This window comes from Antechinus flavipes, chromosome 2, assembly GCF_016432865.1.
Source record: "Antechinus flavipes isolate AdamAnt ecotype Samford, QLD, Australia chromosome 2, AdamAnt_v2, whole genome shotgun sequence".
NCBI classification, from domain to species: domain Eukaryota; kingdom Metazoa; phylum Chordata; class Mammalia; order Dasyuromorphia; family Dasyuridae; genus Antechinus; species Antechinus flavipes.
In genome coordinates this window covers 151,627,556-151,641,125 of record NC_067399.1, presented here as the reverse complement: position 1 = coordinate 151,641,125, position 13,570 = coordinate 151,627,556, and the positions used below count along the sequence as shown (strand labels likewise).

The 13,570-nt window shown below is 37.6% G+C and overlaps 1 protein-coding gene across 1 annotated transcript; it reads right to left on the bottom strand.

Annotated features, from left to right (window-relative positions):
* Window positions 1–4,342: 4,342 nt before the first annotated feature.
* Window positions 4,343–12,304, bottom strand: VSX1 (visual system homeobox 1). The gene is made up of 5 exons (XM_051982946.1): window positions 11,606–12,304; window positions 8,668–8,746; window positions 8,031–8,154; window positions 7,077–7,257; window positions 4,343–5,444 (listed from the first exon to the last, which is right to left on the bottom strand). Exons 1-5 carry the CDS (start codon window positions 12,048–12,050, stop codon window positions 5,233–5,235), a joined length of 1,041 nt encoding a protein of 346 aa, XP_051838906.1. The 5' UTR covers window positions 12,051–12,304; the 3' UTR covers window positions 4,343–5,232.
* Window positions 12,305–13,570: the final 1,266 nt, after the last annotated feature.

Below are 13,570 nucleotides of genomic sequence, written 5' to 3'. Positions count from 1 at the left end.
CTGGAAGGACCTCAGAGGCCATCTAATCCACTTCTTCATTTTCCAGTTGAAGAACTTAAAAGCCAAAGCAACTGCCTTGCTCACCAAAATCATTTGCTTAAGGTCACATTAGTAAAACTATCAGGCAGCAATAAGGTTTTTACTCAGGACCTCTGTTTCAAGAGTTTATGCACTCTATTATACCATGCTTGTGCTTTTATAATAGAGAACCAGGAATCACTTTTATAAGATAATGAAGCATCAGAGTAGAACTTTAGTGGAAGAGTTCAAAAATCACTATCCCCATTTTATAGATGAGGAAACTGAGGAATAAATAAGAGTTTCCCAATGTCATGTGATCAATACATGTCAGAACAGGTTTTCTGACTCCAAGACCATCACATTTTCCATTATATAACTCTATCTCTCTAATCTATATTAGGAATCCTTCCAAATTGGCCTTACTGGGATTTTCATTTTTTTTAAATCACTTTAGATTTTTCCAGCTAAATTTTATCTGGCAAATAATTTATTTCAAAAACTGGAAATGATTCAGCCATGCTGTTAATACATGGTCAAGTTCCAATTTTTACATCCCCATGGCCTGAATGACTTGTGAATGGATTAAAGAGAAAATGTGTGAAAAATCTGATTTGTTCCTCTTTATTAAGCAGGCATTTGATATTGAATTCAATAGCCTTTCTAAAGGCAGACTTTTTCAAAGCACCAATGAGAACCATTTAGGACACTTCATTCTCTGCCACAAAATGTACAAATCAGATATTCTAAGGGGAAAAAAAAGCAAAATGAAAGAGAAAACAAAGTAGTCTTTTGAAATTTGTTGTTGTTACTGCTGCTCTTGTCTGGTCTGTGTTTGAAACTAAGAGATATAAGGAAAAGAAGGAAGCTTAAAAACTGCTTCCTTGTCACTTCTCCAGATTTACAAAGACATAGTCTGGGGCCAAATAATCAGTGAAGACCAATCCAAAGAAGAAAACAGCATGGTTGATCCAACAAAATTAAGGTTTGAATTCCAGATATCTGAACATATATATATATATATATATATAACTTCTACCCAATTAGCAGTCCGTATATAACCTCTGTATGAACATCTTTGCTAGAGGAAAAAAAACAGCCTAAGCATATACTGCATGTGGGTGCATACATGTATGTGTACATACACACACATATACGTATTGCGATATGTGCAGATGTAAACATGCAGTGCATGTGTATTGTGTATAAATTGTGAATAAACGTTGTGTATGCACACATTACATCATATATACGTGTGTGTGTGTGTGTGTGTGTGTGTGTGTGTGTGTGTGTGTAGAGAGAGATTATTGGGCTCAGTTTAAATCCAGCTTCAGGTACTTAGCTATATGACTCTGGATAACTTTCAGCTTCAGTTACTTCATCTGTAAAATGGGGATCATCATAGCACCACCTTCACGAGGTTGACATGAGTGTAAAATGACATCATATTGCATTTTTTTCAAACCTCAAAGCACTATTTTAAAATTAACTATTATTCTGTAACCAAAGGAAAAACATTGATATGGCCATATCTGCCTCTGGTGCCAGATTTTTATCCTTTTAAGCCAGTGAGGAATCAGGAGAAGTCAAATAGTAGGGTGATTGATCCCTAAATTACCTTACGTGAGGATCATTTGGAAGAAAGGGGCATACTTAGTCTAGAGAAGAGAAAACTTATCAGAAACAAACTAGATATACTCCCATATTTGGAAGACTCTCATATAAAATCCAGATGACTGGTTCTGTTTTCATGTCTCCAGACAACAGCATCGGGTGCAATGGATGGAAGTAACAGAAAGGTTAAGTTGATGCTTGCCATAAAGAAAAACTTACTATTAAAGCGATCCAAAAGCAAAAGTAGACTATAGGGGAGAGAACAGGTGCTGAGGGGATTTCCCCTCATTAGAGGTCTTGAAGAAGAGATGAGCCCCCCATAGAACAGGAGCTTCTTCAGAATCGGACCCATTCTTTGACTTTCTTTTTATTCTCATTGCTTGGCACAATGCCCGGCACATAGTTGTTGTTTAGCCATGCCCAGCTCTTTATGATCCCCTTTAGGATTTTCTTGGCAAAGATATTGACTGGAGTGGTTGGCCACTTCTTTTTCCAGATCATTTTACAGAGGGGGAAACTGAGGTGACTTGCCCAGGGTCACACAGCTAGTATCTGAAGCCAATTGAATTAGTAGGACTTAATAAATACTTGTTGACTGGGGGACTTATTAGATGACCATTCACAGAATTTGTTATAAATGGGATTCTTTTTCACATACCAGTTGGACGGCTCTCACTTAAGGCCCTTCTAACTCTATGATTCTGTTATAACTCAGATCTGCATAAAGTACCTCCATTAATATCATCAACATGTTTTGAGTGGCCAGTCTGAGTGAGATTGCACAACCACTGAGGATATGCATTATAGGCTTTGAAATCAGTTTAAAGTTATGAAATATTTACTTTCAGATAATGTAGGGAGAGAATATTGCTCAGGACTGGTAAAATGCTTAGTGGTCTAAAGCTGTCTACCATGCTATGATTTTTAAAATATGTGAATGAAAGGAAGGAAAAATTCAATCATTAGAAAATACCTTTCTGGGTTGACTGGATTTTTCATAATATGTCATTCTCACTTCTAAAAAGGAATAACTATAACTAAGACAGAAAGTTTCTTTTTTTCCATTTAGGCCAAGAATTATAGCAAGAAGCCTCCAATGAATTCTAGAATATGTAATTATCATTGATTCACTTGACATTTTAAAAGCGCCTATATGTAAAACATCATTCTAGGTGGAACTAGAAATACAAACACAAATAATGGTCCTATCTTTTAAAGTACATACATTCTACAAGGGTGAAAAAGGCAATGATATGAAAGTAGGAGGTGAAAAAGGTTCAGACAAAGTACTGTCCAAAAATATTTTGGGGGAGGGGAGGAAGAATACATTCCACTTGAGGAATCAGGGAAAGCTTCACAGAGTAAATGGAAGTAGAAATTTGCCTTGAAATACAATACAATAATTTTTTTTAAATCCTAAATATTTGTCTGGAGGGGAATTCAGAAAGAGCAGAAAGCCCTTAGCTGGGGGGAAAAAGCTTTGAATTTGGATCAGAGAAGCCACATTTGATCTCACCTTTGCTAATTATTGATGCCATGGGTAAATTGTCTCTTCCATTAGAATATAAACTCATTATGAGGAGGGGTTGCTTCATTCTTGGTACTTGTATTCCCAGTGCATTGCACAAAGTAGACACTTAGTAAGTTGATTATCTTTGCCAAGAAAACCCCAAATGGGATCATGAAGTTCAGTTGAAGATAACTGAACAAAAACTAAAATTAAAATAACATATTACCTAGGACAATTAATTGGTAGCACAGTGGCTAGAGTGTTCATCCTGGAGTCAGAAAGACTGAAATTTAAATCCAGTCTCAGACCACTATAAAATGGGGTTAAGAGCATCTACCTCACAAAGTTGTTGAGAGGATAAAATGAAATATTTGTAAAAATATTTTTTGTACACTTGGTATAGTCCCTGGCACATAGTAGGAATTATACAAATGTTCATTCCCTTTTCCCCACTTTCACTTAACAGGAATATATGTGATATATTCCTGATATAAGATACCTTATACATATAAAAACTCTATATAAATACAAGTTATTATAATTTTACAGAAAACTCCAATAAAAGGTGCTGTAAGTGATATACAAACTACCATAAGAATTTCAAAGATGGAGGTTCATTCTAGTTTAAATAATCCTGCTGTTCAGTCTTGCTGACCTCATTTGGGCTTCTCTTGGTGAAGAACCTGGAGTGGTCTGCCATTTTCTTTTCCAACTTATTTTTCAGATGAGGAAACTGAGGCAAACATAGTTAAGTGACATGCCTAGGATCCCAATTAATAAGTGTCTGAGGCCAGATTTGAACTCAGGAAGATGAATCCTCCTGACTTCAGACCCAGTGCTCTCTGCACTAGGTGTCCAGTTTAGATAATCAAGGAAAACTTTATAGGCAGAGACTATATGATTTAAGATTTTGAGTTGGAAGAAAATATCGCTTAGTCCACTACTTCTGTTTTACAGGAAATCATCTTAGAATGAAGACCTGCCAAATGTCACACAGGAAATAGAGCCAGGATTCAAAGCCAGACCCCATGACTATACATTCAGTGCCCCTTTCTTTACCATGTGATGTGAGCTGTTAGAACACAACCCTCATCAGTGAATAAGGCAGCATGAAAACACACAATCTCTCCAATCTACTGAAATATATTCATTGAAAAGCAAAATTATACATAATGTTTATTTATGTGTACGAAATAAATAAATGATAAACAAAATACAGGAAAAGGAAACATTCAGAAATTCCAAATAACTAAAGTGCTTTTAAACATAAATATAATAAGACCAAGAACAGCCTTATCTTATAATACGGCTTTACAGATATTAAAGAATTTTAAAATATTTCCTATGCCATTTCACAAAATAGTCTACTTTCAGGAGAAAAGGAAGTGGAGAATATGGCTGAATTTATACAAGTTGGAATTGTCTAAATTCTGTTATGTCAAATCCCTTTCAGAAGTTTATAAAATTATTGCATATCAGCAAAGGAAATAACAATGTGGTCCGAAGTCATATTTATACTAAAAATGGAGGAAGTTTCCTGTAGTTAATAAGGCTGTGTTGATTTTGTCTTCCTTTAAAGATCTATACTTCTTTAAAGATTCAGAATGGGTATTTTGAAGCAAACCTCTTCACATACAATGTCTTCAATTGAGTTAAGTGCCCCTATCAGTAAAATGCCTGAGAATCCCTGTACCACCTCTTGCCACCAGTTCTTCAAAAATCAAGCGAAATCTTCCTCCATTTTAATCAGCTCAAGTGCTTTTTACTGAACTCTCCATTCTAAAACTAATTGGAGGTTTTTCTAAATTACTAATTTGTCCTTAGCAGCTTTGAAGCTTAAAATGAAAATTTTATTGACATATCTGATCCTGACTCCATAAATAGAAACAAGAATAAATCAATATAATTCATCTTGGGCAATTTTTAACATCTGAAAAATTCTAGTGCTAGTTAGGCACATGTCCCCAAGTGCCTTGGGAAGGCCCACAGGAAGTTATTCTCCTTCTGTGGTTCTCATTTCTCATTCCCAATGTCCAATGCTTTTCTTATTGATGCAATCTTTACTTATGTGATCCTAGCATCCAAGGCCTTCAGTGTGCTTTCTTCTCCTGTTTTGCTGTCCTGGAGAGATCAATAGCAATGTCTTCTGAGCTGTCCAGGAGATTGACTTTTTCAGAGCTCAACTGGGGCTCTCCATGCTTTGACTTCAAGTCTTCCTCTGAGTGGTCATAACCCCAGTTTTCTGATACTTTTTCTTCACCTTCTGATTTCCTTGTCACATCCATGGATTTTTTGTGCATCCCTTGGAAAAAGAACAGGGTCATAGAGCTAGAAGGAATTTTAGAAATCTTCCAGTTTAAACTGATGACTGTACAGGAGGATATTAGGTCCCAAATATTTTTTTAAAAATCAAAAGTGTTATTTTCATCAACACCATTATCACCATAAAATCAATTAAAATGATGCCACTTGAATAAATAAATAAAGTGGGTACAAGCCTTATAAAGACTAGCTTTATGAGAAGATGATCACCTATCTAACATAATTTAAGGGGTATTAGGATGGCTTCTATGTTCCTAAAAGCTATTTACTCCAAAGTCTGAAATTCTGCCATTACAGATTCATTGCCATGTACTCTTATATTTCCCAGCTTCTTGATTCAAGACCTTTTTAATTTCCTTGTCCCCTTTCCTTTCATCCCTGGTAAGATGTTAGCTGAAAAATGTTTGATAAAGTAAAAAATGTTAGCCTTCCCAAGGGTCCTTTGTCTTTCATTGAAGGATTTCTAAAGTTCAAAAAACTATGAAAATTTAGAATCATGAAATTTTTTAAGACTGAAATAAACCTGAGAGATCATATAATCCAGCCCGCCCCACCCCCTCTCTCTCTCTTTAAATACATGAAAAAACCTAGATCAGAAAAGTAGTTTTTTTCTAAAGTCACAAAGATAGACATTAGGTTTCCTGATTATACAATAGGATATTTTAAGTCATTCATAAAACATTATTTTATAAGTTTATTTGAACTTAATAAATTTATTGAATTTCCTATTACAAAGATGTATTTCACCAAAATGCATAATGAAAAAATCTGATTTTCCCAAAAGACAAGAGATGATTATGCATTTTACAAAATGATTTACCATAGAACTCCTTTAGTGTATTTTAAATGATATGATTTTATAAATTCAATTTACCTATATCTGTCATATAAAGTATATAGTTCTTTTATTTTTAAAATCTCAAAAATAAATCATTAAGTTTACAGCACAAATCAACACCAAATAATTCAAGGCAAAAAAAAAAAAAATCCATACAATTAAATATCTTTAAATATTGAAAGGGCATATTGCCTTACCTTAGATAACTTATTCTGCCTCTTTTGACTGCCTTTTTATCTATAGAATGAGTAGATTGGATTAAGTTTCTCTAAAATAGCTTCTCTTTTTTAAGCTAGGTCTTTCCCAGGTGCCAGTTTGTCTGGAGCAACACCCATTCAGTAATTAAAGGCAAGTTAAGAATGGAGGCCAAAGATGGCCTGGTTTGCCTTCACAAAAGAATCAATCTGGGAAGACCAATGATTCTAGAGAAGAGAGTGAGGTTGGTTAAAGCACAATTCTGCCTCACTCAAATCCAATTCACTTGCAAGTCAAGATATTACACTCCTGATGTCATTGATCCTCTCTGAGAATGAAGAACAAAGAACAACTACAAACTGGTTTCTAGTTCTAGAATTTTAGGATTATTTCAAAAAATACTTTGATTAAATTCTGGGAATGGGTCTTTAATTCTTTACTATCAATCCAACTAGCATTTTATAAACACATACAATTTGCAAGCAATTGTAAGAGTTTGCATTATTTTTCTTTTATAAATCCTATCTAAAATTGTTTTAGTAACATCAGCTATTCAATATGTAGCAAATTCTTTCTTACCAAGTAACCATGGAGCACAGGAGCCCACCAACCCACTCTTGGCAGAGTTGATGATTGATTCAGGAAGTGGTATGGAATGTCTCACCATGGCACCATAAAGACCATATTCTGCCATGACACTGCTCCTACCCCAACATTTTTCCCTCTTCCTCCATTTGGCTCTTCTATTTTGAAACCAGACCTAGTTTGTGATTGGAAAGGAATAAATAAAACATTCCAGGAAAGAGACAAGGAGGGAGGGAGGGACACATGAAAATGAATGAAAGGTCATTTTGTCTGCATATGGAGTTCTTCTTTAAGTGGTGTAAAACAACCCCAGCTTAATGAAAATAGATTAAATAACTAAGGAACTTTTCAGAAGAGATATCCACAGTTAATTTTCAAAATAAGAACTCTGTCTAAAAAGCAATTGCCAACTAAAGGGCTAGCTAGTTCCCCTGGAATTTGTATACATCCTCAGCAAAAAAAGAAAAAATGGGTTGAAAATATAAAATATATTTTCCTATATATTAACATTTTAAAAACAATAATCATGATTTTTTTTTTGCTTTGTGGTTATTCTTGGTTTGGAAGACTTTATTGGGAAAAGGAACTAGAAGTATCACATATAATTTGACTGTTAGATGTTGCAAATTGAAAAATATTCCTTTTTTTTTTTAATCTAATTGAGTTATTGCAAAGGAGTATCTTACAGGAAGTAAGAATTAAAATCCCTGATATAGACATTCAGATGAACAGTCTTAACTGGCTTCAAACTTGAAGGACTATAATAGTAGAACTCTAAGACATCATTTATAAAGAAAAAGAGACCAGTCTAGCATTAAACTCTACCTGTATATTTATATCTATCTTTTTTGAACATGTTAAAAAGTGTAACAGTTATATTTCTGTGTGTATTTAAGGAGACATTTTTGTGTATAATAATCTGAGAAAGGAGAACACAAATTCAAATACCTGTATCCTGTCTTCTGGAAGCTCAGTTTTTAGAGCTAACATTTCCCTGGCATACACATCTGGATAATGTGCCTCATTAAAAGCCTTTTCCAATTCTTCCAGTTGGTGAGCAGTGAAAACTGTCCTGCAGGAAATACACATATGCATATGGATATGTAGGTATAAGAGAAAACCTAGCTCTTCTCCCTATGTGTCTTTCCTCCCTCAAAACTTCCCTATTCCCCTCCATTAAAAAGCTAGTAATTCATCTTCCAATCCACCAGTTTCTCTGCCCCTGCTAAAGTCTTTTCTTGAACCAGACAAGATTTCTTGAAAATTCTAGAAGTTTAATTCTTAAGTTCTCTTAAGTGAGTTCCATTCTACTATCCAGAGATCTGAGTAAGATGATAAAAAAAAAAAATCCCCTCAAAGTCTTCTACTAAAAATACTGTAAAAAATGGCCCATGTGTTCTGAATCAGATATTCTCATTCCTATCGTCCTCTTAAGAACTGTTTTAATTCTTTTCAAAATAATATCTGTCTTTTCCATTATAAACTGAAATATTTACACTCAGCCCAGGCCTTGGCTTTATGGCTGAGGAACTACAATAGTAAGAACTCCAAAAAGGAAAAGAGAATAGTCGACATTAAACTATACCTATGCCGCCGCTTTTTCCTCTTAATATGTGATGAGGGTGTCTTCAGTTCATTTTTGTCTTCAGACAGACTGTCTTCATCTGTTTACATTTGGAGAAAATAAAAAAAAATATGTTTTAAATTTGAAATTATTGTTCAGATTGTTATATACACATTTTGATTGTACATACTGAGCTAAACAAAAGAACTGGGCAATTGTATGTTATACGTCATTTGCATATATTTATCTACATACTTATATATCTTTAGATAGTAGAGATATATAAATATCCATTTATAGATACAAAATACTCAAGGAGACCTCAGTTTCCAGGTATTTCTCCCAAAGGAAGAAGAGTCTTGGGTCAGTTTGCTTGTCCTAGATAATTCTAAGGCAAAGAAAATACAACATATTCTATCAGAAACAATAATTAAGGTTGGCCTACTAGTGATTGGGTTCAGGGCAAGAATTTGGAGAAAAATCACTTCTTCCAGATATCTCTTTCTTCCATACCTCACATCTGGAACTGGTCCACCAACTAAAGCAGAATGGCAGAACCCCGATTCCCTTACTTGCTCCTCTTCAGAGTCCCTATCACTATGGCACTATTTTTGCCCCTGACTTTCTCTCTCTTTAATCTGTGTTTGTTGAGGGGAAGGGAGGAGGAGAATTGCAATATTCAATTCAAGGGCATAATTCAATAATAACAATATAGTTCTTTAAGGTTTGCAAAGAACTTTATAAATATTATATCATTTGACATAACCTTATTATCACATTTGAAAACCTAAGTGAGTAGGTGCTGTTATTTTCATTTTGCAGATAAAAAAAAATCAAAAACAAAGACAAAAAAACCTGAGCCAGACAGTAATAATACAGTAGTAATTGCTCAGAGCCACACTTCAAGTAAGTATTCAAGGCTGAATTTGACTTGAGGTCTTCAGCATAATCCACTGTGCTTTTGTCTAGCTATCAACTTGAAGATGAGCAAGGAAAAAAAGCAGAGGTAGCATAGCATAGTGGAAAGGACATTGGATTGGAATTCAGAACATGAGAACATGAGATTTCACTCACAGGGAAAGGGATCTCAAAAGCTATTGAAACCAACTTCTATTTGGGGAAGAACCCCTATATCACATCCAAGTGGACACCTAGCCTTTGCTCCTTGAGTTCCATCAAGGGAATCAGAGAACCTGAGTTCAAATCTTTGTACCACTCCTTACTATCTGTGTGCAAGAAATTTTCCCTTTCTAGGCTTTAATTTCCTCAACTATAAAATGAAAGATCTAGACGAAATGCTTCCTTTGAGCTCTAAATTCTATGAAGAAAAAGCTTCTATATTCCCACCCTATAGCCATCTAAACATGAACTTTTTATTCTGAGGCTTCTACTCTTAGTGAGAAAATAGTAAAGTCACTGAAATTCATTGACATCTCAGATAAACTTTACATATGAAAAGATCTACAAAGGAAGCATTCCATTGTGTGTCTTTCCTGAGGAGATTGTGCTACCCTGTAAATGGATTTTTCAGACTCTCCTAAAAGCCCTAGTAGAATAGTGAAAGTTAAGGACTGAAGAAAGGCCAAGTACTGCAAGGAATGAAATAGATATATGAACAAAAGGTACCAAAGAAAAGGTAGACCTTGAGTAAGTAAAAACAAGATTCTATCATGGTGATTGTTATTTAAAAAAAAAAAAATCTCCCTTGGTATATAAGGATTCATCATTGTAAAATCTCCCTCCACTAATACAAATCAACAACTGTCCATTCAGTCATAGAGAGCTGCCTTGGGCATGGAGAAATTATATGGGTGACTTGCCCCCTGTTCAAGCAGCAAAAATATGTGCTGGGGGCAGAATTTGAGTTATCATTTTCATCATTCTAAACCTGAACTGCTATCATAGAATAGAAGAACTAACTCAAAAGATGAGGGAATTAGGTATGGAAGAACTGCCAAAAGAAAGAAGTAGCAACCCTCAATGCAATCTGTCAAAAGTACAGGTGTAATTAAGCAAATAGTTGTATGAATAGCAAGAATACAAGAAATGCCAAGACTACTTTCTTTTCCTGACTGAAAAGTCAAGACTTTCAAAGAGAGTGGTTGTGAGAAGAGGAAGATCTTTTGATTTTGCTAGTCCTAAGAAGCCCAGCCCACAAGTCTAGTCACTTACTCTAACCCTAACATCAGTTTCCCAGGGAAACTGGAGAACCTACCTGAGAAACACCCAGCCTTGCTCAAAAAGGCATTAAAACTAAGTACTGGCCTAGATTGAAGATTTCTAGATCAGGAGTCTGAAGCTAAAATGAGAAACAACTAAAATGTTCGCTTCTCTGCCGGATCTTGACCTCAGATTCCTAAGGGAGCAGAGAAGGGAAGTTCAAAAATACATTTTCGCCTCTGGGAGGCTCCAGCCCCAGAGAAGAAACAAGTTAGACTCTAGGCAGGGGTTAGAGGAAAATTAAAAAAAAAAAAAAAAAAAAATGCATGTGGCAAGATCATGGACACAACCTGAGAGAGAATAAAATCGAAAAGCCATGACTTCTATAGCCCTAAATGGGTCTCTCTGCTTTAGATCTATGAGAGATATTAAATGATGCAAGCTTCTTTTTCAGATAAAAAAACAGATTAAGTGACATTCCCAAGATCACATAGAATAGTCATAATTTGCACTCAGGTCTCTAAATAAAAATGCAGAGTTCTTGACACAGCAACAATACAACCCGGAACTAATCATTTTCTCTCTTCTGGATATTCTACCCTTTCCTTGGATCAGGAGAAAAGAAATTTGCCAAAAACTGAACTTTAGGGAAGAGGCATCTTTAGTCTCAAAATGTGGAAAGTGGACAAAAGTGAAAGCTATTGTGGGAAAGGGTTGTTGTTTTGTTTTGTTTTAACCCTTTAGGCCCTAGGCTGTGAGAAGGGGGAGGCTGATCTCGGGAGAGGCATGCACAAGTTACCAGAAATGCTTTCCTTGGGCTTCTCGGAGCCCAGCAGGTATCGCTGGTGATGCTCGTGATGTTGATGGGGGTCCGGTCCCCGAGATTGCAGGAAGGGGATGTCCGTGAGCAACAGACAGGGGGTCCCACCAGCCGGGGGTTGCTGCGCTGCAAAGCCACAGAAGAAGCCCAGACCCAAGGGCAAGGAGCCCCCGGGCAAAGAGGTCCCCCCGATTCCAGATCCAGTCCCAGGACCTGGCCCCAGTCCAGCCCCAGAGGGGACCTGGCATCCCGAGCCAGCCCCAGGGCCATTGGGAGGCTGCAATTCTGCCTCTAAGCCCAGCAAGTCATTGATGGCGAAGCCTTTGGATCGTAGACTGAGGGAAGCCTTCTCATGTCCCGGGCCAATGGGCACCAACGCCTTGCCCTTGGTTTTGCCATCTGAACTCGCATCTCGGCCGGTCATGGTTTGGCTCTTCCTTCCCAGGCTTGTCTGGAATAGCTTTTGCAGGACCCCGAGTCCAGATGGTGGAAGAGCGAAGCCGGTCCAGACCTTTTTATCTGGGTCCTGGGGCCAGGGAAGCAGGGCAGTGGGTGGGGAAGGCGCTTGGCCTCCAATCAGCTTGGTGAAGGGTCCTGTTGCCTTAGGGGCGTCCCGTGCTTCCAATTCCAGAAGATTAATTACTCCCAATTTCCCTACAATCTGATAATGCACCTTCCCTTCCCTAGCTCAACTCCCAGCTGCTTCCCCACTTCAGCTCCCAGCCACTACCTCCCTTCGGAAGTCCCATCCCCCTTTCCCAGGGTCACTTTTTCCTCACTTTCTTCCTCCTTCCCCTTACACGTCCCCCTGTCCAGCTGTCATCTCCTTTCTAGTCCCTTCAATCTGTCCTGGCCAAGCCCGCCCCTCCTACAACAAACTCTTCTGGAGCAGGGGTGGGAAGAGGGGGCGGGGATGGAGATTTCACTTAATTTCACCTCTTCGAAAGCATAAACCTCCTTAGTTCTACAAGCTGTTTAATATCCACCCCCTTCTCTCCCTAGGACCCACACATCTTCCTTTCTTTTCTAAGACCTCACTTTCAATCCCCTCAGATTTAGAGGGCCTCGGTGCCAAGCCTTTGGTCAGGCTAGATCAGTAACCATAGAATTACGTCGCTCACACAACTCTCTCTCCCCCGCCAAAAAAAATCCCCCAAAATATCCCTGTTTCCGCCGAGATGCTCATCTCTCCGTCTCCCCGAGGGGAAGGAGGTAGTGGGTGGGTTTCTCTCGTTCAGCTTGCTCGCTCCCGAAATGAAGCTGGGGCATACAGGTTTGCACAATTGTCCTCTAAACCCAAGGCTGAGATTTTGTCCCACTTCAGTTAGCTGGGTCTTTTCGCTGTCAGTTCTTCCCCAGAATCGAGAAGCTAACGAAAGAGGAAGCAGGGTGCGAAGGGGTTAAAGTGAGGTATGGGGAGCTTGTGAATCCCCCTCTCCCCCTCCCCACCCCCCATCCCAGCCCCTACATCCTCAGGCTGTCTGGGCTGAAGCCGAACATCTCTCCTCCTCTCGTTTCTTTTTTGAGTCGCGCGTACTCCATTAGTGCCTGCATTTTCATGGGCCTTACGAAAAACCCCAGGGGCAGACGTTTCTGGAGAGAGAAAAATTCGAAAACTCCAAACTTTTTTTAAATTCCTACACGTTGTTATGCTCACACGTGCCGCTTCACAGCAAAACATGATTTTCAAATAAGCCTAATTATTCTCTCCTCCAGTATTTGCAATAGCTTAATTGAACTTGGCAAATCTCTCCCTAATACAACTTTTGCCAAAATTTTGTCCTAAAGCTTAGTTCTGACCATGTCATCACTCCCCTGCTCCATAAACTCCAGTGGCTCCTTATTGCCTTTTGACTGAAATAAAAACAAATTCCCGTTGAGAATTTAGAACTCTTTACAATCTTTTCCTTCAAACCTTCCCGATCTTACACTGAACTCTTTCTC

Bases quoted from the DNA above. Each gene is read 5' to 3' on its own strand.
- VSX1 (XM_051982946.1), bottom strand. From the start codon at position 12,050: ATGACCGGCCGAGATGCGAGTTCAGATGGCAAAACCAAGGGCAAGGCG. The intron at 8,747-11,605 runs GTAACTTGTGCA...AAATGTAAACAG, and splicing joins GCCCAAGGAAAGCATTTCTG to ATGAAGACAGTCTGTCTGAA. The intron at 8,155-8,667 runs GTATAGTTTAAT...TATTTCCTGCAG, and splicing joins AGGAAAAAGCGGCGGCATAG to GACAGTTTTCACTGCTCACC.